The following is a 26,399-nucleotide window of genomic DNA, read 5'->3' on the forward strand; positions in this document are numbered from 1 at the left end:
GGCAACCCCCCCCGACTCTTTAGGAAGCTTCTTTAGTACTCTAAACATGTAGTCTGGAGCTTGTAGGGGACGCAGCTGTTGAAACCACAGTGGAAACAAACAACGCATGCATCTCATTTATGACGTCTGGATTTATATAGTGAATGAGGATCTCCAGCAGAATGTGATGGATTCAAGAAGCTTTTCAAAAATATACGATTCTTCTTTTTTCCTCTCATTTGATCAAGTCATAAGAATATAACATAAAGGAAATTACCCACACAGAAAACACACACTACATAGCCTAATTTAATATCTACCAACAATCTCAACAAAAACAGAGATCAACACATCTCTTTTCTACATTGGTTTAAATCAAAAACCTGAATTTGCCACAAAGTATCAGAAAAAAAACAGACCCATATACCTATAAGCCCATGGCTTTAGAGAAACAATAGAATACATCATAGTATAAGAATTAACAGGAAAAAAGAAAAAAGTAAATTAAAGCTTCAAACTAGAAGAGTGCAGTCAGTAGAGTGTGGATGTCTTCCTGGCAACCCAAAAACAATATCGTTATATTATGATTAGTAACTGTAATTTAATTATATATCTTTTACAGTAACTGTCCTTGACTCGAAGGGGACATTTGAACAAAGTTTGAAGAAACTCCCTCCCAGTGTTCCTGAGATATCGTGTTCACAAGAATGGGAGGTTACAGTGACCTTTGACCTTTAAAACTGCCATAAGGAACTTTCATATTTTGTTGATTTTTGAGGCCCCTGTGGACAGACTCATGGTCATGACATGGTTATGACAGTGGAGTGACAGTCACGTGCAGACCACTTCAAATAGACTGTAAGTCATTCGATAAAAAATAAATCTTCAAATAAGTCTTTTTTAACACTTAGAACTGTTTTTTTTTTTGTTGTTGTTTATTTTTTGTTTTAGTTTAGATTTTTTTTCCAACAACAAAAGAACAGTACAGTACAACTGTGTACTGTGTACAACTTAATTTATATCCAACTCTCCATGATTGGTTGAAAAATGATTTAAAAGAAGATACTAATGTAGCAAGCTGGAGTCTTCCTTAGTAGATAATGTTTATTGCCACTTAAGCATTTTATGTGAAAAAGAAACAGGTAGAAGTAATAGTATCGATTTGTTGATATAATGATACAAAAAATACTATAGTGTTAATTAAGCAGTAGTGCTAATTTAGAATTCAGAGAGTGTGTATGTGAGGAGGCGGACAGAATTTAACTAGCATGCTTTGAGGCGAGGATAAGTGAGGAGGGGAAAGAGCAAGTGCTTTAGAGAGGACGAGAGGGAGTGAGAGAGCATATGTGCAGAAGGGTGGGAGGGTTGGAGAGAGGGAGAGAGAGGGAGAGGACAAGCGGATGGGTGCTGTGAAATCCGTTAACAGCGGAGCTCTGTGCATTTGTTAGACGTCTTGGCTGCTTGCCCAACTTGGCTCATTGTAATCGAGGCATGATCGTCGACTCCAGGCAGCCCTCTCTGCCGTCTCGGCTGCCTCGCGCCTGGACCCAGCCCAGCTCTCACCGCTGACATGGAAAGACCCGTGAGTGCTTTCTCTCTCCTCTCTTCTCATCCCACACTATCCAGCTCTCTCTCTCTCTCTTCCTCTCCTGCTCTGTCGCAGATTTAGCTGAGGCTACAGGCAGCGTTTCAGCTTCAGTGTCTCTGGATCTTTCTCTCCCCTGTTGGAGCTCCTGTAGGTGGCAGGAACGTTGGGCAGGGAGGAAGCCTTGGCAGCTCTCTCACTGCAGGGCCCCCTCCTCCCCTCCGCCTTCCTGCCTGCCTGCCTGCTTGCCTGTCCGGGCATGGGTGCCGTCCGCTGGCAGACCCACAACGTCTCTGTGTTTTGTGTGTGTATGTATGTGTGCACTTTAGCCTTGCTGCTGCTGCACAATCACACAACCGGCCGGGCCGAACCCAGAGGGGTGCTGTAGCCCTCCTTTGGTTCGTGGATGCCAGTGTTCACTTCATTCTCCGCCATTGGCCTTGCTGAGATTCGGAGTCAGCAGCGTGTCTCTCCCTTGCGCCTATTCTTGGTGGTATGTCCTCATGGTCTGTTGTGTTTGGATACCCTGACAACTAGAAGCTGTGAGGTAGCCACTTTCCAGCCAGCTGCCTCTCTGAGTGAGTTACAACTTTTCTCAAGCTCACTGTGTCTTTGCAGGTTTGACACAACTGCTTTCAGTGTGTGCAGCTTTTGTTATTTTACTCAAAGTCTGTCCTTACACCTTGCATTTAAAAAAAGGTCCGATCTAAAAAGCGTCTCAAACTGTTCAACAACATCCCAGAGGCAGCCAGGCTTTGCAGGCGTTAACAGCGATGGAAAAAAGCATGAAAAAGAATTCCTTGCAGTCCCAATGTGATGGTCTTTGTGCGCTCGCCAGCCGTGAGTCATCATTCTCTGCTAGCAATATCACATATAAGCAGCCTTGACTCTCTCGTCGTCACTGGGGCAACAGTGGAGAATGACTGACTCACTTTGTTTGGCATGTCTACTTCCTGTCTCTGTCAAGAAGGTTTGACCCCACAGAATAATTCATACAGAGTGCAGTGGACAACGCGGTTCTTAAAAATAAATTGTTTGTTCCAATTTTCAACAAGCAGTGGTGGCAACTTTTTTATTTGACGGTGTTGTTGTCGCCTCTCCTTGGCTGTGAACAACAATGGATGATGCCAGCTTCGATTCAAAGTGGGAAACACTTCAGCTGATTGAGCCGAGAGCTCCTGCTTTTGACAATCATTGCCGTTCATTGAGTATTATCCGAGTACCGCTGTTTGTGTATTGAATCAAGTCTTTGGGACAATTTGAAGAGAAATGCACCCCTCAGGTGATGGCTCAACAGATGCAGGGATGAAACAGCCATAAACTCATAACTCTAATCCCATCTGTTCAAAGTTTTGGCACATATGTCTATCACATTACCTTCTGTTATAAATACCAGAGAATTATTACTGTTAAAACCTTTTTTGGCATCATCTCCAACCTTCAACTACAAGCTGAGCACAAGTGAGCAGCTTGCTCGAGAGTAGAAATGAAATTTTTTTCACTTTCAATATAATCTCATCGCCTGCAGCATGTGTCTTTGAAACAGTATGATACATTTTATCTGAGGCAGGAGCTGCCTTGTGATCAGTCCTCATGCTAGCATCTCTTATACAGTGACGTACCAATTTAAAGAAATAGTTCAACCTGACTGTAAATAATCTCCACTGAACAAAAATTAAGATGGGATACGGGTGCTGTTATCTTGTGCTTGTGACATTCAGAGTCAGAGACTGCACTTTAGTGATCTGGGTCGGAGCTGCGATATTGGGAGCCTGCTCATACACCTGGCCGACTCCATTCCAAGTAGGCCTTAGCTGGCAGTCATGATGTGTTTAGAGCCTCTTAATAACAAATTAAAATCAAACTTATCAGAATTTAACACACATCTGTATGATAAGAACTACCTGAAACAACAGAAACCATCTCTGGGAAAAATTTATTTGACGTTTACTTTGATGTTTTATGTTGGCCCCTTCTTTTAATATGGAGAAGGCGGGATTTATGGCCAATACTGCAGCCAGCCACCAGTGGGCGATCAAGATGCTTTGGCTTTAGTTTTGGGAAGTGACATGTTGTCCATTGTTCTATAATGTATGTCAATGAATTTAACACTTTGGGAAAAACACTTAATTGCTTTCTTGCTGAGAGTTCGATAAGACAGTCTAATACCACTCTCACGACTGTATGTTGAATATGAAATTACAGCCAGCAGCTTGCTAAATGATGTACTTATTTTCTCAACTGATCAATCAGTTGTTTCGTCCATAAAATAAAAAAAAAATGTTGATCACTATTTGTCAAAGCACAAGATGACGTCCTCAAATGTCTTGCCTTGTCCACAACCCAAAGATATTCAGGTTAATGTTATAGAGTAGTAAAGAAAGCAGAAAATATTCACCCTTAAGAAGCTGAAAACAGAGATTTTCTTAATTACTCAAACTGCTTAGTTGATTAACAGAATAATTGGAGATTCATTTAATAGTTGACTATTTCTACATGCTAATCTAAGCACAATAACCCACTGATATGAGATTGATATCAATCTTCTCTTCTAACTCTCACCAAGAAAGTTAGTGACTAGTGTCCTCCAAACTAATTCTTCAACACAGGTTGTACAGTATAGTGGTTTTATTACAGCTTCTTCTTTCATGGCATCTCTGTCATGTCACGCACTTGACCTGATCCTGACCTTGTTCTCTAAAGAAAGTGTCATACACTCCTCTGCTCTCCTTCCTAACCCTCGAGGTGCAGAGAGCTTCTCCTCTGAGATGCGTACCCTTAAGTTAGCTCTACAGTCAGATAGAGTCTTTTTCCACTAAGAAAGGCTACACAGACCAGACTGGAGAGGGAACATTAAGTTACTGCAGGTTAAATGAAATGAGATCTCTGTTGGACATGGTTAATGCCTCCTCATTATCATTCTTTTGCCTGTTTTGAATATTTGTGCACATTCCTTCCAGCTCAGCAGCTCTTTTGCACATGTTTACAGGCTGTACAGCAACTTAAAGACAGAGTTTCTTGAAAGGGACGCGTTAACACACCTAGCTGCTCTTCCATGAGAGCACATTGAGATTTTTGGTAGGGGCGCTCCTGTCGTGTGGGCAGGCCTGCCCTGCTGACCACATTGGGACGTTTCGGATTCTCTGCATATGCATTCTTGCTGTGTAACTGAGCTTCGTAATGAATGCTCCATCTGTGGCGGGTGTGAGGATGTGTTAGTGTTGTGTGTTATCGCAGCACATGCAGTGGTATGGGCACACAGGCACAGTTTGAGAAAAAAAAAAAACGTCCCTGAAAATAAAAGGAGATTGCCAGAGTATCAAATAATGCGTGCCCAGATATTCTGTTTCCCAGTGTCCATAGCTCTGGTGTCACAAATGTCCACACAGGCTGGAATTGTCCAGCATGGTCCAGAAATGTACAATGAGTTTGATTTAAGAGCAGTGGTTCCCAAACTTTTTTGTAAGATGAAGTCCAGTCCCCCTTCATCAACATCACCATGTTCAAAATGTGTTCATTTTTATTTATTTCAAGTATTAGTCATATAAAATGGATTTACTTGTGGATGTTACTATTATATTTTCATACAGTTGAACTGTCAGTATTTGGTTTTTCATGTTTGCATTCATATTACAACCACAAGGAGTGAAAAATGCTGGATGTTACAACCATTTATCTTTTATTTTAGTGGTCTTTTTCAACAGTTTTAGTATTACTATTAGCTAATTTTTTCAACTGTTTTTTTTACTTTTAGCTAACTACCTTATCTCCTCTCCCTGCTTCCTAACTAGTTTTCATGCACTCTTAATTGAAAGGAATACTAATAAGTAATACTTAAATACATCGTTGTAGCTGACTTAATATCTGGATGCATTTACTTTAACCAAATAATTTATTCAGTTTTTTTTCCGAATTAGTTGAGCTACTTGAAAATCCCGCCACATACCCCCTGGTAGTGCAGAAATAACCAGAGGTAAAAGTACTCATTGTTGGGAACCACTGATTTAAAAAGCAGTTCAAATAATCTGTCACACATAAAATGCTATTTAGTTACAAGCAAGTCAATTTACACGAGGACGTTTTCAGTTTGATTTTCCATCCATTAGTGATCAGTCAGTCATCTCTTTTTTAGTTTCTACTCTATTCATAAGTGAATTGTTTTAAAAGTTTGATATTGATATTTTATGATGGCCCCTTATCAATTTAATAGCTGAATAAAGATAAAGTACATATGGAAATACGGTACCTGCCAAACATCAAATTCATCTTAGTACAGATCTACATGTGTCCATTGCAACAAGTATTCAAAACCCTAATGTACAGTAAGCTGGCATAAAATGTCTGTTCAGATTTGTAGATTGTGTTATTATTCTTCAGCCCGTTCTACATTTTTATGTAGGGAAAGGTCTCGTACAGCTGCTTGTGTTCAGACAACATTTATCTTTTGAAAACTTGGCTTCATTTATTAAATGAAAGTAAAAGATTGAAGAAAAAAAAATTATATTTCACAAAGTAAGGAAAAAACTCATTCCTCACATGAGCGTGACATGACATTGCTCACAGTAGACCTCATTTTGAAATTTTATCATATAAATGATCTGATGTGTCTCTTCTCAGACCCCCAGTGACATGATGCCCAAAAGGGATCATGAGAGGGACCTGGAGCTGGACAAGAAGATCGAGGCTCTCCGCAGGAAGAATGAAGCTCTCATGAAGAGGTACAAGGTAAGGACAAGCACTTGCAGTCAGAGAAGACTGAAAATTCATCATCAGAAATGCAGTCTGGGTCATGTTTCTTTTCTGTGAAAGCCTGCAGCTCTTTCAGGCTTCCTGATTAGATTGTTCTCTTCATTGAGTTGCATTTAGGAGGTGGAGGAGGACAGGAAAAGGGCAGAAGAGGAAGGAATGGCACTGCAGAGCCGCAAAGGCAAAGCTGATGATCTCACCATCACAGTCAGCAAGTCCACCAGCGTGAGTTTTTCAGTGACACTGACAGCTTGTAGTCACAATTTGATCATTAGGGCAAGATGCTACAAACCTAATACTGAGTATTTTATGACATGTTCATGTCTCTGATCAGCAGGACAATCGTGTGGTGGTGACGAAACCATTTAGCTGCGGTTCACCGGCAGGGAAAGGACAGCCGGAGGCCGGGCCCGACAGGGGGGAAGAAGGCCCTCCACAGGGTGCTGGCCGAGGCCACAGGAAGCAGCTGATGGTCACCATGGCTGGCAAAAAGGTAAATACACTGCAGTGTCAATTTCCACTCCAAGTGACAAGGGAAACTATAGGAGCCCCTGTAAGTTTACTGTAATAAATGAAAGACTAATTCAAAAGCAGTCTGCTATTTAAATAAGCACACTGAAAGCAATGTAATAGGCATGCAGCCAAAGTTTGAAGTAGAAAACAAGTATAACTAACAAACCCAAGGGTACTTAAGAAAGATGGATATGCAGCGTAGACTTTATTCCAGGGACGGATGCATATACAAAACCTGACGATACTGAATTGAAAATATTATGAATATGATATAATATGAACTTTTAAAAAGACTCAGAAGCTTTGACAGCACTGTTAGAAAACAAACCCTTAGTCTGTGCCAGTTTTTAATTTAAGCCTGTTTAACTGAATGCTGTCAGCAACTTTCTTTAGTGGGGGATGAACCTTTTTCAGATTCTAAGGAGTTAGTTAAGCGGGTATTTGGTCATAAAGTGTCAGTGTGATGGTGGCACTACAGGAGGAGTCTGAGGTCATTAGGGTACATTCTCTGGGCACTGTTGATATCTGTACTACATTTCATGGCAATGCATCCGATGACTGATGAGATATTTGATTCTGGTGGACTGAAGTGTGGTGGGCTGACTGACAGAACGGCATAGATACCCAAATAGATACGGTATGAGCATGGCTAAAAATGTGCAGCTGTGTGAGACACAATATGTAGCCTAATCTTGTTTAAATTAGAAAGCTGCAGGATAAAAGCTTAGGTCGGTACAGAAGTCAGCAGGTGTCAGCAGTAAATATTTTGATCTGTGCACATGGATTACTGTTAAAATTTGTATTACAAACTGGTGATCTGTACCCTCAAATTTATTATTCTTGTGAACAATTTGAATGGGACGATATGGAAGAATAATCAAGCCAGACATGAGAAAAAAAAATGAGAGGAGAAAGATTTTATTTTATTTTGCATTTTGAGAATAAAGTTGAAATGTTGAGAAAATGTTGGAAAGTGGTATTTCAACTTTAGTAGTCACATTTTGACTTCATTTATTTCTTTCCTTAATGCCTGGCCCTAATACTGTCTTGCACAATGAGGACGGGCACTTTTACTACACTACACATTGCTTCAGTTATGATAGTCTAATATGAGTAACTGTCTCTTCAGGGTAAGAGGGTGGTGAGTGAGAGGCCAGAGAAGAGGCTGGGCTTTCCGGACGTCAAGAGCCCTACTGATGACGGGCAGGGGAAGCGCGTGGAGTCAGTGGGGAAAGGGAAGCAGCACATGATCAAGAGAGACGCAGCAACACAGGTCTGAATCAGACGCTCTGAGCACTCCAGTGATCATACACACCCTCCAGTCTGTTCCCACTCTCACCACCCCCCCTCTTTTTTTTTCATTCTCTTGTGCTGCACCGACGTGTTTTACATAGATGTCAGACATGTCGGCTGGACACACCCATCCAGTGTTGGATCACAATGGTTTGTGGACAGGAGGTGGACTGGGGCTAAAACTGACTGGTGTGGGATTAATGGAGCCGAGGCCTGCTAATAGAGCTGTTGGCTGAGTGAATTTTCTATAGAAGCAAATCTGGGAAAACTGGGAATACAAAAAGTTATCATTTTGATGTAAATGTTGATTGCTCAGTGCGAGAGTACTGACAATAACCATGATATTTAAAAAGTTAAAAACTGATATGTTAATAAGGCACATATAAGAATATTGGGTGATAATATGACATAATCCAGCGCCTCATACTGTCTGCTCTTAAATCATTCTGTTTCTTTCCACTCTCGCTTTGTCTTTTCACAATCTATTAAATGTAATTGCACTTTTTGTACAGTTACGGTAACAGGTTCTCTATCCATCTCCCTATACTCATTTGCCAAAAAGGAAACAAAGCTAAAAAAAAGCTTTGTCTATAGATGTAGACAGTATTGTTATTGTGCGTTCCTTAGGCCTGAAAATCTGATGCTGTGATAGCCCTAGCTGAGCCTACATTAATGTATTTTGCTTTTAAAATCATGTAGTAATCAACTGTGACACAGTCTGAGAAAGTAAAAGTGTCTGTTCTCCTGCTGATAGTTTAAACCTAAAATCCCAGCACACTGCAGAATGTTTCTCCTGGGTTGCTGGTGGTGCTGTGAGCCATTGCAACATGTCACTTACGCTGCATGCTCCATGGTGCACCGGGGAAGAAGTGGCTGCTGCAGTATGTCACTCTTCCATCCATCAAAGTTAGTTTTGTGGTTTGTGGTGATTTGTAAAGTTTACTGCCTGCCATGCTGATGCATTGCTCTGCGTACAGTGGCACAGCTGAAAAACAAGAGTAGAAACCACTTGTTTAACTTTCCGTAATCAGTTAAACACTAGCCACCAGTGTATGTTGTCACATGGATTTAAGAAGTGCACCAGCTAACAAAGAAATATATTTTCTATTTATATATTTCTATTTATCATTGAAATGTTATCCCTGTGTATTTTTGTAAGCTTCTATCTGGTTTATCCTGTTATTAGAATGTGCATTGATTGACAAAAAAACAAGACAGCTTGATTTCAGGAATCCGGTGATTCAAATTTTTCGACTTTGAGTGGTCAGTCCTCCTTATTTCCAGTGTGGTATTAATCATGTCTCCACAGAGCTAGGCTCAGAGGAAACAAGAAAGCAATCCAGTGGCATAAATGGCACAAACAATAATACATCTTGGAAACTGGCTGGAGGAGGGGGAGTTGAAAAGTTGTCTGTCTCCACTTTTACAAACAGAGAATCTACAAAAGGCCTGGATGTTTAAACCTTTTTGTGTAATCCCACTCAGGCCTGGTGATTTTTTATTTTATTGTCTCCCTCTGAGGAGCCTCTGCTGTATTTTTAGCCAAAGAAAAATCATTCAACCTCTGGATGTAGGTGCCTTTGGGCATGAGGAACAGGCTGTGAAGTTTGCATCCCTCTAGGAACATGATAGATGCTTTAATAGCTCTCTCAACAAAAGGCATCGTTATCAATGCTATGAGATGAGGGATACTATATTTAACATCAGTAGCTTTACTATACAGTGTTGGTCTCAGATGGCGTGTTTAACGCAGATCGGCAGAGACACATGTGCACATGCAGTACCCTTGGCTGGGCTGTGAAATGCCACACTGTCACTGACCTTAGGCCCCACGGGTATGCAGAAACTCTGAAACAGCTGCTCTGCCTCAGTCTGAAGCATGACACACACTCAGCCACACATCTACGTAATCACAGATTGACACACACACAAGCTGCTCAATCAATAAGCTACGGCGCAGCACAGACAGCTGATCCTCACCACTGTAAACACAGACACACTCTGTCTGTAGGAGGGGAGCAGAGCCTCTTTCTAAATATGTATATGTATACATCTGCCCCTGATTGGCTGATACGCTGACTGCTGCTGCTCACTGGCCTGTCTGAGTTAATGTGCACTAAATCTATGGGCTGAACACGCTGTTCTCTTGCCTTTATTTCTGGCCCGTTTGCTCTGTCCCCCTTTATTTATCATGTGGACTGAATCAGCACTTGAACAGTCGCCAGCGCTCCAGTCAGTGCACCACTCATCTGTGAATCCCAGAGACCTGGTTTCCATGTGCTCACCGCTGTTTACATAACCAGTATCATTTAGTGTAGTTCATGAGAGCAGTGGGGAAAACACTGTGGAAGGGTGCTGATGGGAGCAGAAAATGTCATGGATCTATCTGGAAAGTGTTAGAAAAATATTTGTAAAGATGCATGCTAACCTGCACATTGCTGCCTCTGAAATATTTTTCTAATGAGTGTGAGCCTGTGTTGGACATAAATAATGACTCTCTGAGAGGGGGGTGTGGTTATTTGGCAGCGTCCCAGGCAGATTGTAATGCCTGGAAGTGCAGCATGACTAGACTGTCAGTTCACACTCAGACAGACAGGAGAAAGGAAATGTGGAGTGAGGGAAAGAGGAAAAACCAGGGGGGGAGACGAGAAGGGGAGATACTCCTGGCAGCCCACCATCTGTTTCCAGCCTCCGTTTCTCCCCTCTGGAACCTTAAGTGGTCTGCTCTCCTCTGGCACAATTGTTTCCCCATTCCCACCACCCTGAAAGGGCTGATTTGATCTAATTAACATTCGACTGCCTCCTCACTCTGAAAAGGCTCATTATGCTGCCAAAGAGACGGGCCTGGCAAGGTGCCAGGAAAGGGTCAGAGAGGGAGAGGAGGAAGGAGTGAGAGGAGAACGAAGAAAAGAAACAAGGTAGTCAGGGGTCTTTTGTGTTTGAGTATAAGCCTGTATGGGTCGGAGAGTGTGTATGTGGGCAGGGCTTCATGATATGGTAAAAAGCAATGGTCACACTTTATTTTACAGTACAGTAATAAGACATAACAAGCTGTACTTTGTATCAAATTAGATAAAAACTAGAAAAAATATTCTTTATTAGACAATATTAGAGCCTTTATTTGATCCTTATTAGAGTTTTGTAGGGGGTAATTAGGACAGATTTCTGTACTGTACTCCAAAATAAAGGGTATTATTTCCAACTGTTAGATCCTTATTAGACTTTTTTAGAGGGAAATTTGGACCACAGTACAACTGAACTGTACTGTAATCTAAAAACAAAAAAAATATCTGGTACGCTCTCATTTAAAAACAACATGTGAAGCAGATCTGCTAAGTAAAGATACAAATTATAGAGGCAATGTGTCTCTAATTACCTTCTAAGAAAGTCTAAAAGGGGTCTAACAGTGGGAAATAACACGCAGTACAGTTCTGTTTTGGGCGTATGATATCTAATTAGGGTATAGTTATTTTTGTTTAGTGTTTAATAAAGAAGATATTATTTCTAGTTTTCTCAAATTTGATACAAAGTGCACCTTGTTGCACCGTGTGTACCTGTAAAATAAAGAGCAACCAAAAAAAATCATATTGTCATTACTTTGACAGATAATGGGACATTATTCACATTTAGTGGTACTTATCATTTTCACTTAAAAACAAGATGATGTGACATTTGTGGGGGTCTAAACCAAACAAACATGTTTTCTTACGTCTGGAGAACACAATTTGTAGGCCAGGAAATCTATGCAGCACTAAAAACTTTATTATAATGCTATTTTGTCACATATTTTTCCTTTATCAAAGAATATTGGATAATGCACTTGACCCTATTGCAATTTCACTGATATTTCGACTGATTGTAGAGCCATATGTGTGAGTGTCATTGTCTGCAGGTGCACAGACTAGACCACTCTGTCCAGCATTTATTGTCTTACTCCCCTCGGCTGTATGTGCAAGTGTTGCTGTTAATGGCAGCATGACTCATCCACTCTGTTCACCGGAGCGGTCAGAAACACACTAGACCCAAAACTCACACAATTCTCTACCTGCAGTGAGATGAGTTTCATTTTCCAAACCACTGAAGGAGTTCAACCACCTGCAGACCGATGACCTCATCGCAGAGGGGACATTTAAAACTGATCCACCAAGTGCCAAATTACACTGTAGCAGCATTAGTCCACATGAGGGCAGTGTAGGCCTCTAAATCTTAATGTCTGCGCTCTCACTTGATTTGATTTCACTGTCTGTGGCAGCAGTAATGTGACTCTTTACAACCGTGTTTAATTGGCTGGCGACAAGTTGCTGTGTCACCCTTATTGTTGTTATGCTCATCTTGCTTTTATTTCTTGTCTCTCCTCTCTGACAGGAGGAGGTTAAACAAGGGCAGAAGCACGCTGAGGAGCATCACAGGCTTTCAGAGCAGTGCCAGGTACCACAAAAACAAACCTACGTAAACACACATAACATTTTAAGTCAAGTCAGTTTATTTATATAGAACATTTTCCAGTTGAGGCCTCAACACAGATGATAGAAGGAATGGATACAACAACACAAATAATACAAAGAAGGCATAAAATACAATAATATTTTATTTTTGTTTTTCAAGTGAGGTCATATACAGTCCATGTACAAAAGACACTTAAGGCACATTAATCACAATTTGACAAGCATTGTAATTTGACAATAACAAGCACTGATGAGTCCTACACTGTAAGCTGATTAGCTGTTTATAACTGTTAATTGTATGGTGATGTAATTCTTGATTTGGCAAACATTCAGCACTAATTTTACCTCTGATAAAAGTGAAACAGGCAAAACAAAAAACAGTTGTTCCAGCTAGGCATGGAAACTTCAAAGGAGAACATGCTGGCTGTAGCGTCGTTGTTGGAGGAGTGAATATTTCAACTTAGCATATTTCCTACTTCTCTGTTGACATATCATGGTAATTTTATGATTTAGTACAGTAAATATATTGTAGATTTCCCCTTTAAGTAACTATGAAGATTTGAACAAATGTTGTTGCACGTACCTATTTATTCATAAAAATCAGCTCCATGTTGATCGAAGAAGCTATAGTCCAGCAACTCCTGTCTCCTGCTGAGTAAATGTATTGTTTTTGTCGAAGAGGTCTGGTGGATTTGAAGAGAGCATAGATGGTAGGTTCAATTCACTACCAGAAAAGGCTGTCTTACATTAAAGTAATGCAGTGAAAATATTTTTTTGATTAGTGATAAACATTTTCCTTCTGACTCTGTCCAGTCCACAGAAGTACGTTGCTTAGCTTCTGTGCTGGCACTCTTGAGCGAGATGTCAATCAAAACATGATCTGTCAGTCTTGAGAAATGGGTTAAACAGCTGCTTTTTCTAGGTTTTATAATAGTTATCAACATTTAATTTCACCCAGATTTTTGTGGTTGTGGTTTTACTGTTTCAGTCCAAATTTCCAGAGACATTATCATGCATATTGTCACGATTTCTTAAACGTGATTTGAGGAAACTCATACCAACGGGATTCATTTCCAGTTCACAAAGATCACATGATTCATTGAAATGAAAACGAATGTGACATACAAGGTTTCCATATGGCAGCTCCACTATGTGAGCAGACATAATCACAGTAAATGTAAATACGCCCTCTACCCTCGTCACAAACATTCACATGCAGACAGCCACAACACGTTGCCATGCACACCCTTCTTTTCTAGCGTTTGTCCCCATCTGCCTCCTGCTGTCTCACGTGTTAACATTGCTGGAGTAGCTCAGAGCTGTCTCACAGATCAGGCGTGTGATAAACAGGCTAACTGGAGAGGCAGGGGAGGATGGGCTTCAAAGGCCTGCCGAATATGCCGCATGACAAGTGATGCTGTTCATGCCTCTCTGTAGCTTTCATGCTTTGCAGACTGAGCAGTGCGAGTAGAGCTCGAGGAAATACCATGCTGAGTTGGTTTTTTTGAGAGGGGAGAAGGTCAGACAGCCCTTGGCTTTGTTAGCTGTTTTGGTTAACAAATGTACTGTAAAGCTCTGCTGGCATTTTCAGGCTTAAACCAGTTCAGGTTTGGAGGAGAAGAAGAAGGAGCAGCTCAGCAGTCCAGAATAAGAGCATGACCATCCTTATTCACCATTTAACAATCTGTAAAGGAAAAATTTGGATTATTTGTAGTGGGGCTATATGAGATACTTATCCATAATCAGTGAAGCTAAGCAATATGGACAGGACAGGGAGCAAAATGTAGTTTTAGCCACTTTTAAAAAAAATCCACCCAAAAAATTAACATCATTTCAATTGTATGCTATTTTTAGAAATTTTCACAGCTTTAACTTGCTGATGGGAAACCACCACGATATTAGCTAGATGTTTGTGTTATTATGTGACTCCAGTGTTTCAAAAGAAACAGATTCATCAGTCACACAATAACACAAACACATTAACAGATTGAAGCAGTGATAGACCAGCAACTCCTGTGCTCTTTGATGTAAAATTACTGGTTTTGGCCTATGGGGCTTGGTTGATCTGAAGAGAGTGATATTTGGCATATATTACTTCTCGTCAGAAAAGGCTGCTCTGTAGAAGTAAAACTATTTTAAATATAGTGTGCATGTAAACTGGTAGTATTTTTTTAGGCGTGCCTTTTTTAGGTGCCTAAAACACCTTTTGCTGCTGACCCTGTCTGTAACAGTTCATTGCTTGGCTTCTGTGCTGGTTCTCCTCACTGCTTCTACAGACTGGAGGCCTGTTGCTAATGTACATCATCTCATACAACCCTACATCAAATAATCTGAACTATCCCTTTACTGTGTGCATACGCAGTCTGAGGCAAAGTCCTGCTCTCTCTCAGCACTTGCTGGCCTTGTCCACTCCACCTGCCTCTGCCCCTGACAACCTCCTGCGAGGCCCTGTGGAGGCGAGAAATTGAAAAGTGCTAATTAGCAGGGCGGCTGGGGTGGCAGCAGAACATGGCCTGTTGGAACATGTGAGAATCTCCATCCCTTGTGGCCCTGACATCCTCTGGGGGCCCAGAGGAAAACGAGGGGAGAGGAGATGGAAAACAGAAGGATGAGCACAGATGCCATGTTCTCTCATAACTGTACACAGGAAGGCAACATGTTTACTTGGCTGTGATTGGTCTACACCTGCGGAGAAAACATCACCGGCACTGTGCTGTTTTTCTCTCTGTAGATTTCTTACCCTTTGACCCAGAAATCTTACAAAACTTTTATTTTTCTCTAGACAGTAACACCATCTCCCTCCCGCTGTATAAAAAAACCAAGCACTGAGCACTTTCTCTGAGATTGCTGGTCTTTTGCATGATTTCCCTCAGAGCACAGCAGTGTTTGTAGTTGTGGTTCGCTCCAGTGCTTTGTAACGAGAGCACACAGCCTCGGTCCCCTTTGATGTGTTAAAGAGTCTGCATCAGATCTCAGTTTAGTATTACAGTGGCGAGCAATACTTCCTGCTCTCGCATCACACTAATCAATAAACAGGTTAAGAGGAGCATTGAGGAAGTGGTCCTGATTGCACTTTTCCTGGAATATTGTCTCTAAGAATTTGATTGTGTTGCCTTCCAGTCGTCATGGTAGAAAAACAAAAGGCTATTTGAACTCAGATGGGAGCCGACTGGAATGAATCAACAATCAGAGTGGCCTTTATGTAATGTAGAATAAATGAAATAGCCTTGTTTGTTCCTGTCTTTTGAATCCTACTGATCTGTATATTGCCCTGTTCATGTTTAATTATTTGTTTAGAGATGAGAAGCTGCTCTTGTTTATGACCACCCGTGCTTTATGTGAGGCTATTGTTGAGCTTGTTCCCATCACTGCCCTGATTAGTGTGTAGAGTGATACCTCAGATGTATAATAATGTGACGTGAGTGGTGCGGTGGTTTAATTTAGTCACATTTCAGTGTCAGTGCCATATTACTGAGGAGTGGACAGCATCACGATACACATATACTCTCAGCAAAAATATAAAAACAACACTTTTGTTTTGCTCCTATATTTCATGAGTCAAATCTTAGACTTCTTCTGTGCACACAGAAGGTTTATTTCTCCCACTCATTTTTTAAAATCCATGTTAGAGAGCACTTCTCCTTTGCCATAATAAATGATACAAAAGCAATAAAAGGCCACTCAAAAATGGGAAGTTTTATATTGAAAAAGGACACTTATTAGGCACGGAGCTATGGCTATTTCACTATTTTATTATTTTATTTCTTTGCCTTTCAAAGGAGGGCGAAGTCATGACCTGCCCTACTCTGCCTCTGATTGGTTAGTGCTCGTTGCCTTCATTGGTTGGGTTTGTTAGGTTCAGGCATGAGGAATAATTGGTTAGGGTCAGGGTCAGTTGCCTTTGATTGTGATTCTTGCAGATTAATCAGCTCAATCTCTTCTCCTGTTTAAAAAAACTTTTCTCATTTGTGCTTCAAATTGGGAGAATTAAACCTTTTGTATGCACAGATGAAGTCTTACACTTTGTACTTCAACTCATAAAAAATAGTAGCAAAAAACGTGTTGCATTTATGTTTTTTATTTTTAATTGTATACATTGTGAGAGCTTGTTTTCATGCATTAAAATACACTGAACTGTTTTGCGTCTGCTATGGAGTCTGAGAACCTGCAGGCCAGTGCAGACTTAAACATCCCCACATCGAAAGAGGAGCAGGAGGAGTATCTGCGGTGGAAGAAAGAACGCGAGCAAATCGACAGGGAGCGAGTGGCGCGCCACAAAAACGCCAAGGGCCAGTGGAGACGGGCGTGGGACATGGACAAAACTGAGAACATGTAAGACTTTTTAGCACTCCTCAGCCCTCCTCAGGCACTCCATGTGCTGATTTCTTAGATTTCTTGCAGCTGTTCCTTCGTTTGATATTTTACTTTCTTCCCTCTTTTTTCTGTTGCAATTTAATTATTTTCTAACCACAAATGTTGTGTGAACTTAATCTTCCTCATCTCAGTCATCTCCCCATTGGCCAATGAGCAGTAGGAGATAAAAGGCTTATTGAGGGCCACTTGGTGATAGTTGTTGAAGCAGAGTACGTTGTTATTTGTGCAGTAGAAATTATGTAGTTAGCTGCACTATATAAATATTTTTTACCTTTGGACAAAGCCAACTTAGCTAATCTCCCTGCTCACAGTCTTTATGCTAAGCTAAACTAACCATCTTCTGGCTGTAGCTTCATATTTAACAGACAGACATGAGAGTGGTATTGATCTTCTAATCTGTCTCCCTGCAAGAAATGAAATAAGCAGATTTCCCGTGTACATGTGACAACTTTATTTTAATGTGATGTGCTAGGTTACCAGATTTATTAGATATGAAGCAAACTGTTGCTTTTTTCCTCTTAGTTTACCTGTGAAGTTAGTGAAAAGCTTCATTCATGTTAGTGCAGAACTGGATGAACAAACTAACTCTGAAGAACAGCGTGTTTCTTTCTAGTTAGATTACTGAGCGGAAGAATCCATTAGATGAGGTATCGGGACTGCATGTCCTACCAGATGATCACAAGACTGAATCTCATCAGGTCACAGGATGTGACTGAAAGATTACATCACTAAAAAACTGTGTTTCACGCACATTTTATCAGTATATGAACACCAATGTAATGTAATTTTACAGTAGCTTGTTGTTTCAGCTTCCTAGATTTTTAAAATGAGCTTACGAGCAGTTTGTCGAGCACTTTTATGATCGCCATCCAGTTGCTCTTTGAAAACACACGATAGGACCACAAACTGACTGGAACAAATAATACAGCCCATTCATTTTGAGTGTTGTTGTTAGATTTTAAACAAACCAGGCTGTAGAGTACAAAGAGTGACCGAGCTGCAGAGTAAATTAATGTGCTGTTTAAGGGAGCATCAAAATGTAAAGAGACAAGGGAAGAGTGGCTATTTTTAGCTCGGGATAAGAGATGAAATGCCTTGCCTTATTTGGTGAGGCTTAAACAAGGCCCTTGGGTAAGAATAGAAGAGGAAATGTGTTTCTGATTCAACAATTTAGATGGTCTCACTGGATGCAAAACGCAAGGGTGTGACTCATGGATCAAAATCTCCAATTTTTGGGCCATAATAAAGGTACAATCATGATACTCGACTGTCAGAGGAGCCTGTTGATTGGGGAGGAGATGTGCTGGTTTGTCACCTGAACAAAATGTGACGAATTATTTTGAGACATCGCCAAGACTCTGCTGTTTTGTGTTCCTGTCTAAACTGAAGCTCTGCTTTTAGGTTTTCAGACAAATCCCTCCCTGACAGAGACTGGGGGCCTTCCAGCCGAGGTGAGACATCCGCTGTGAACATGAGGAATAAGATCTTTCACGTCAAAATATGATGATAACATGACGTGTTTCAGTGTTATCTTGGTCTTTCTGCTTATTATTTAACCCATTTCTTTAAATTCCAGGTGGACGAAATACCAGAAGAGGACAGTCCAGGTCAGGTGGTGATTCAAGAGGTATCTCACGCTTAATTATTATTTATTTATTAGTTCAGTACCTTAAAATCATCATGTAGTGCAGAGGTTTTCAAAGAGGTGGGTGGGCCTCGCCATGGGGGGCTCCAAACAGTTTCAGAGGAGGCTCAGTAAATGGTCAGAAATGGTCAGAAAAGTCAGAAACTAACAAGTGCCTGTGGACAGACCTTTTACTAATTAATTGTAGTCTGAATGTGAAATATTGGCTCAACTTTGATTTGATTTATTATTATTAACTTTTAACCAAAAACTGAAGATGATGGTTGATAAGACATGAGTTTGAAAATTGTGCTGAGTGTCACATGAAAGGGAAGTCATGTCCTTGTATGTATGTACATATACAAATGTAGTAGTTTAAATTTCATGACTATTTCACAAAGTGCTGTGAGACTATGTTGGTTATTTTTCTGAAGTCTCAGTGAAGCAGCATTCTCAGGATATCTTGCTGCTATAATTCCATATTTTTCATGTTGAAAGAGGATATTTTTGTTCACGTTGGGTTCGCTAAACTGGATAAACTGGTGGGATCTCATCCAGGAAGAGAGAGGCAGATAATGTTGGGGGTGGCTTGAAAATTATTGTTTTTTTCCCTGAAATTCAAAGACATTTAAGCCCACACAGAAAGAAAACAAAGATATGCTGTTGTCTCAGCCGACAGCTTAATGGCTTTCCGTGTAAATTGTCATTTGGCTGTGACTCAAACTTTCTGTATTCTTCTGTCCTAGGTCATGAGAAGCGAGGCAAAGACAAGGGAGCTAAAAATGTACAAGTGATGAGCAGCAAAGCAAAAGGCATAGATCGTCTGACTGGAAGAGCCAGGAGGTCAGTAATGGTTAGACATCATCAACAGCAGGATGTTAAAGTTGATTCAACTATCCGGATGTCTCTAACCACAGTCTCCGTTACAAGAAAACATACTATGACTAATGAAATACTTGAAGTGAATGTGGGAATAATGTTGTTTTCCTGCACTGTGCCCTAATGTACAAACTCCCTGGGTTGTCATGAGACTTGATTTAGAAGTCGTGGCAGCTGACTAAATAACCCAGAAGGCCTCATTCACGTCTCACAACATTCATCTCTTGCCCTCCAGCTTTCCTCTGTTGTGAAACGAGCCACTGTGCTGGGTGGCGAGGAGGCTTTCAGGGTGTGTTGTTGTTGCATAAGCATGGCTGATAAACTCAACAAGCCATAAGGCCACAGACCTGGAGTGAGGCGTTACAGCCTCTCAGTGTGACAGTGTAATGTGCCAGATGATTTCCTCTCTGTGTGTCAGTGATGGAAGAAGGTAAGGGTCAGGGGACAGTGCAAAACAGCATTCAGGTGTGTCCTGACATATTGTTTTTATCAGTCTATGCTGCCGTCACAGCTGGCAACAGACTGTAGTGCAGTGAGAGTCAGCGCTGCCACACACGCTGCTGAGACTATAACAGCTGAGACCAAAGCTAACTAGAGCTAAGCTACCCAGAGCTGCTTTACTGACATAACTGACTGGGGCAATTTACTGCGATTATATCATGTCAAGGCTCTGCATAACATCAACGTGTCAGAAGCAGAGTGTCTGTTCTTGCGCAGCCATATTAATAATGTAGTTTACAGTTGCTTTGTCCACTTTCTGCATGTTTTACAATCATATAGGCCTCGCAGTACAGCTGTTGACTGCTGTTAAGCATATAATGAGCAGCGATCAAATTTCCAAAAAGGCTGAACTCTTTCTTTAGCCCCTCTGTAGAATTTACTGTAAGTTATTTATTGTAATGGACAGCAGCATAAGAGATTAATAACCCACTACAGTGTGACAGGATAGCTTTTGATAATAGTCCGTTTATTTTTCTAGATGGCAGGCAAATGAAGACGGAGAGAACCTACAGGTGAGATACAAAATTTGTGTAGGTGTAAATATAAATTGGTTGATAATTGTTACAAAAGAGGCAAAATCACCTGATTTGTTGTTGTCATGTCATTCTCCAGACGTCTGACACAACATTAGAGGAATTCTTGGAGGAACTGGACGCCCTCACAGATGCTGATATAGGAGATCAGAAAGATCAGGACTCAAAACTGAAGCTGTCACCCAGCCCAGACTCATCTGAGGAAGTGAGTGGATCTGCAGCTCCTGCGCCAGCTGTTACCCCAAGAGAGGACACCCCCACTCAGGGGAAGGCAGAGGCCTCGTCCCCTCGGGGCTCAGAGAAGAAAGTACGCTTCTCAGAGGAACTCGTCCAGGGGGCTCGTACAAGGCAAACGACAAGCTCTCAGGACTCTGTCTGCTCTGAATCAAGAAGTCCGAGCTCCTTAAAAGCTTCCTCACCTAAAAAAAAACAGCCCGGGCCACAGCCGCCTCTTGAAAGTGCCAAGCAGGATGATGGCCATCCTCAGGATCAGGGAGGTGGTCCATCTGCTCCACCTGCTGCCCCACAGCCCGCATCTGAAACTGAATGTACCAGAAAAGACAGCAACCACCACACTGCAACCAGCTCCCCTGCCCCTGAAAAAGCCTGTGCCTCCCCGCAGGAGAGCTCTGTCCAGCCTGTAGAGCTCGCCAAGTGCAACATCAGCAACACAAACACAGGTAACACATACAATGGAAGACAGCAGCTGAATACTTTGTCCTTGTGTCATGCTCCCACCCCTTTTTGGGTGAAAGCATTCCCTCTAATTTGACTGGCAGTAAAAGTAAATTCTATGGTCTTTGCCAATTCAATACCATAAAATAACTGTGCCATATCAGGAGCCCAAGGGAACTGAAAGGGGGGCATGGCTGTTCTCAAGACAGAGACGTGACGTATGGCTGCTCTCATGTATAGCTTCAATTGCTTTTTCTGACTGTACATCTGGATGAATAAGCTGATGTTGGTTTTCCTTTCTTTTAAAGAGGAACTTATAGACTCCGGTCTGTCTGTCCTGAGCCTGGAGTCAGGAGAAACACACCCGACACACTCCACCAGCAGTGACAAGGTCAGTGTGAGACGGAGGAGAGGAGGGATGGATCAATAGATGTGTAAATGGACTGATGGAGGAGGGAAGTGCAAATGGATGATGAGTTAAATGGATGGAGAGACAGAGACAGACAGTATATCTGCACTGCAGTTGTGTTATATCCAATTTCGGCTTAAGTGTATTCACCACCTCTGAGGCCTGTTGGAGTGCAGGAGAAATAGTCTCATGAGAGTATGCCTCTTCACCTGAAACAGCTTGATAATATATAACTGCCTGCTTAAATCATTCATGTAGAAAAGAGGAGTGCTGGGCCTCAGGTGAATAAACTGGCTATGAGAATTATGGAAAAGACGTCAATTGTGACTAATCCTTTTGTGTATGTTTTTCTCTTTTTTGCAGGCAAGAGAGCACGGGAAGATTGTTTGATTGACATTTTTGGGATGTAAATACTGAAACCAAATCACAGAAACACAGAGCCTTTGCCTCTTTGTATTTGGATGCATCATTTTGCTTCAGGTAGCTCATTTGAGATACCCTGTTTATGGCTTACACAGAAAACCATGGTTTATTTTGCTGTGGCGTGTCCCACCTGTGGAAGTTTTCAAACATCTAAAAATTTGACGTAGGAATGGTGAACGTTTTCCCTGCTCAAATATTTTTTACATCCAAGCACTTTATGAGTATAAAAGTATGTGTACTGACACGGTATTCAGTTAGTATGCGGCTTGAGTGCAATATCATTGAATGTTTACATTTGTATGAACATGTCAAGGTACATATCAGGAGTTACACCTAGGTAGCCCTTGAGAATAAACTTCAGCCACAGTCAAATTAAATAGTGCCTGATTCTGCCTTTGAGGTATTTTCAATAAGCGAAAGAAAGTCTGTATTATATGATGATAGAATAGTGACAGACCTACAGTAGAGTCTGTGTTTCTACACTCAAAACTGTGTGAGTAGATATTATTTATTAACTGCTTCCAGCATCAGTCAATGGCCTGTCACCAATCAGAAATCAATAAATTATTAAAGGGCATGTTTGAGACTTGTTGTCTTATTGGCCACTGAGCAAGGCCTTGTTAGGTTTCTAAAATGTTACTACTGACATAAATGTTTTGTGTTGTTTGGAACATTTAAAGGGGCACTCCCATCAATTTTACACATCACGCTCAGTTTACTCGTCATGGTCGGAGCTGCTCAGCTCGTTAAAACCGTTGTGTAACGTCTTCAGCGGCTCTGGAGGAGCTCCTCTATCAATCCTATTGATCCCGCTCCATATTAAATAAATGGTTATGATTGGCCTCACCAAATCCAGGGCTGGCAGAATTCTGTTTGAATGGAAAGGGGGACAGGCGTATCTGCCAAAACGAATGAAAACATGAGCTTGGCAGATTTGTCTGGTTCCCAGGCCAGGCTTGACCCATACTCCAGCCTAAAAGTCAGGATATCTCTGCTTCACCTAGATACCTATAGATTAAAATTCTGGTTTAATTCTGTCTCCCCAAAGTCCCCCAACTTTATGGAAGTACATCCATAAGATCTAAATAGCTGGAATGCCCCTTTAATGTTAAGCTAACAGTCAGCTAATAGCATGATCCACATTGCTGGCATAAAAATATATTGCTGTGCTGAAAAGCAAACAGTGACATCGTAGAAGGAAAATCTCAGACTTGCCCTTTAACACATTGTTATTGTGTTGCCACAGTTTTATAGCTGAATCCCAATTATCTGGTCTTCCTCGTTATTATTATCATTATTATTATTATAATATGTTTCTAAGCACTTGCTATGAAATTGTATGAATTTAAACAATGGACATGAAATCTAAAAAACTGATTTTGTGACTTAAACATCACTTTCACAATATTTTGCTCATGCTTCTTGCTGTTTTTGAACAAGCGGTTTTAAAGAGTATACCAGTCTCCAACCTTTGTCTCTTTTGAGACTTTTGGCCTTGTGGGACCGACAGTCAAAACACTGGGATTCAGCTGTAGTTCCCTACTGGCAGTGTTTATTCATTTGTTCTTTTTTTTATAATCCTGACAGACAACTAATACTTTTGAAACGCTTCATCATTAAGAATTTAGCCAGTTGTTGTGCCTTGCATATTGGCTGAGGGAGTACCTTTATGTCATGCTTTCTATCACAACACACAGTAGTGTTAAATGTACTGTACTAACAGTGCAGTATCAGTATTGATTTTATTTATTTGTCTCTCCATTTGGACAACAGAATGTTAACTAGAATGATTTCTAAAACAGTGTCCACAAGCATTATAGTAGCTGTTTTTTCTCTGTGACATGTATGGAATTGTTTTTATTTATTGCCAGCCTATTATTTTATTTTTGGTATCAAGTGGCAACTATAATGAGAAGCCTTACAAGAACTCTTTCCTCAAAGACGTTTTTGGCATTCGTCAATGCTACAGTGTAGTAAACAGTTATGTAACCTTTAGTAGAGAACATAGTGGACATGCTCTGAGCTGCAGGGCCCTGTCAGCTTCAAACTGTGGTTACGTAAAATAGAAATCATCAGGAATCTAGTAGAAGCACACTGGGAAAACCAAGAAACGAGTCACAAGGTTTGAAACGGTCAAGAACGACAATATGCTGTTTTTGAATAGGGGCCTTATTCTATATTGTATATGGAATTTGAATGGATGGTAAAGAAACATCTGTTTGAGAAGCAGGTTGTACAGATTACCTCTGAAATATTTAAAATTCCCTGTGGGATTCGATTTAGTAAAATGAAATTTAGGACCTACAACCATGGAGCTGTTGTACATTTGTCCTTGTTTAGCACTTAATAAATGTCAAATTTAAGAGGTGGTTGTGATTGTCTCGCTCCAACTGGGTGTCCACTGCTGTCCTCCATGTTTTCACATACACTCATAAAGAAAGAATAATTGTGAGTGCCTGTGTATGAGTGTGTGTGATCCCAGCTTTTTACTATTCAGATGCTAATTTAAATCTGTGTGCAACATAGCTTAATTTACTGTAGAGGAGGCATACAGAACATCAATAAAGTTTTTCTGTATTTCAAACTCTCAAATCATGACTGCTAATCATTTTGTCACACTGTTACACAATTCTTCCTCCTCTTATTTTCCCCCGATACCTGGCCCTAATACTCTTCTCTTCTGTGCCCTTGTCTTTGAAATTTGGTTGAGAAATGCAAACGTTATGTTATTGTGCGTTTTATCCCGAAAAAAGACATTTACATGTATTTGTTCAGGTCTGACCAAATGACAGCAACATTGTTGTGTTGCAGCAACAGTCACCCTCTCCCTCCTCCGCCTCTCACTGACTGCACCTATGATAATGCCACAAATATGTATGAATCCCACCTCTGGTGAGTTGTTATGTTTTCAGAAAAAGTAGTGAGTCTCAGAAAGAAACGAAAGGGCAGTTGTGACAGAAATGTAGAGCACATTGCAGCATTAACAGTCAACATCATTACATCTTGGTCTACTTAGTCATGTTGGATTTGATTAATTTCAGATGAGCTCTCTGCAGGGCTGTCACATTGGAAACAGCTCCCTCTGAACCCTACAGGTGGGACCTCCCGTAGGTGCCACTATTTTAATTATCTCCTCCCAAGGCTATCTCCATGGCAGCCTTCTGACCTGCTGCACAGTGAGTACAGGAGCCTCACTGTCCTTGAAAATCTATCTTTAGTTATTCTTCCTGACACACAAGCCCGAAGCCTTTTGATTCCTACCAATGGTATTATAAAACACTACTGTTCACTTTGGTGCTAAGCTAGCTAATAGTTTGAAGGGTCTGACGCAATAGTACACTACAGTGGGGGTGTTGATATTATGGAAATAAGTCCTGTAGGCTGTGTTAGAGGATTGAAGTGCAGTGTAGGATTATGTCAGCTGCACTCTGCAGCGGAGAACAGCTTCAGAAGCTTGCCTTCCTGAGGAAAAAAAAAAAAAAAATCAAAAAAAAGACCTCAACTGTTGGTAAAAGCAGCTTTAAAGCAAGGTGGTGCTGTCATAGTGGATCACACACACTATCCCGTTTGTGTGTGTAACAGTAGGTTTTTTGTTTTTGTGTTGGGTTTGAAATTGTTTGGCTTGGGGAAATGTCTTACTAAGTGTGGCTTTCTCTTACATCTGACAAAATCAGGCTACAGTGGTGCTCGGGGTTTAATGTTAACTATTGACTGCAGAATGATATGGACACACTATTAACGGGGCAACAGCTGGCCTGACACTGTCCAGTGTTAAGAAAATTCACCTACAAGCACCTCCAAAGCCTACATATTACATTTACATTACAAAAAAAAAATAATTTGGCAAACACTTTTGTCCAAAGAAACGTGCAATAAGTGCATTCAAACCACTTGTGAGCACCAGATAATATTAAATATCATCCAAAGTTGGGAAACATATATATATATAATGAAGACTATAAACAGGGAGCAGCCAGCAAGCCTTGCTCTGTCCAAAGGTTAACAATGCCCTATCAGCACCTCTAATGATTGCTTTTAATTACATTTACATTAAATTCATTTGTCAAACACTTTTGCTTATCATTTTTAATTTTTTTTTTCTTAAAGAAATGAGACATAAGTAAGTGCTATAGGTACATGTTGTGTCTTATTAACCTGACTGCAACCTGCCTTTTTTTTTTTTTTTTACAAAATAAACAAATTGTATGTATTGTGTATTGTTTTAGAGAGCTTTAGTAGGTGGGCATAGTTAGCCTTGAGACAGAGTTAAGCTTGCTGCTTCCCAGTTCCCAGTCTTTGTGCTAAGCTAAGCTAAGGGGCTTCTGACTGTAACCTTGTACTTAGAGGGCAGATATGACAGGGATATCAATGTTCTCTAACTCTAGCTAAAATGTAAGTAGCTAAAATTATGCTGTTCCTG

The 26,399-nt window shown here is 40.8% G+C and overlaps 1 protein-coding gene across 1 annotated transcript; it reads left to right on the forward strand.

Moving 5' to 3' along the window:
- Window positions 1–1,297: 1,297 nt before the first annotated feature.
- ccdc9b (coiled-coil domain containing 9B) lies at window positions 1,298–24,571 on the forward strand. The gene is made up of 14 exons (XM_084742372.1): window positions 1,298–1,561; window positions 6,182–6,289; window positions 6,431–6,535; window positions 6,645–6,803; window positions 7,953–8,096; window positions 8,279–8,281; window positions 16,718–16,893; window positions 18,337–18,386; window positions 18,512–18,562; window positions 19,306–19,402; window positions 20,418–20,451; window positions 20,552–21,152; window positions 21,456–21,538; window positions 21,920–24,571. The coding sequence occupies exons 1-14, from the start codon at window positions 1,550–1,552 to the stop codon at window positions 21,944–21,946; spliced, it is 1,650 nt and encodes a 549-aa protein (XP_084598498.1). The 5' UTR covers window positions 1,298–1,549; the 3' UTR covers window positions 21,947–24,571.
- The last annotated feature ends 1,828 nt before the right edge of the window (window positions 24,572–26,399 follow it).

The sequence above is a fragment of the Lutjanus erythropterus genome, chromosome 18 (genome assembly GCF_056507025.1).
Source record: "Lutjanus erythropterus isolate fLutEry1 chromosome 18, fLutEry1.hap2, whole genome shotgun sequence".
Lineage (NCBI taxonomy): Eukaryota > Metazoa > Chordata > Actinopteri > Lutjaniformes > Lutjanidae > Lutjanus > Lutjanus erythropterus.

What these genes read in the sequence shown, in the direction of transcription:
- ccdc9b (XM_084742372.1), top strand. An exon ending in ATGGACAAAACTGAGAACAT is followed by an intron (nt 16,894 to 18,336) that starts GTAAGACTTTTT and finishes CTCTGCTTTTAG; the next exon opens with GTTTTCAGACAAATCCCTCC. An exon ending in CTGGGGGCCTTCCAGCCGAG is followed by an intron (nt 18,387 to 18,511) that starts GTGAGACATCCG and finishes TTTAAATTCCAG; the next exon opens with GTGGACGAAATACCAGAAGA.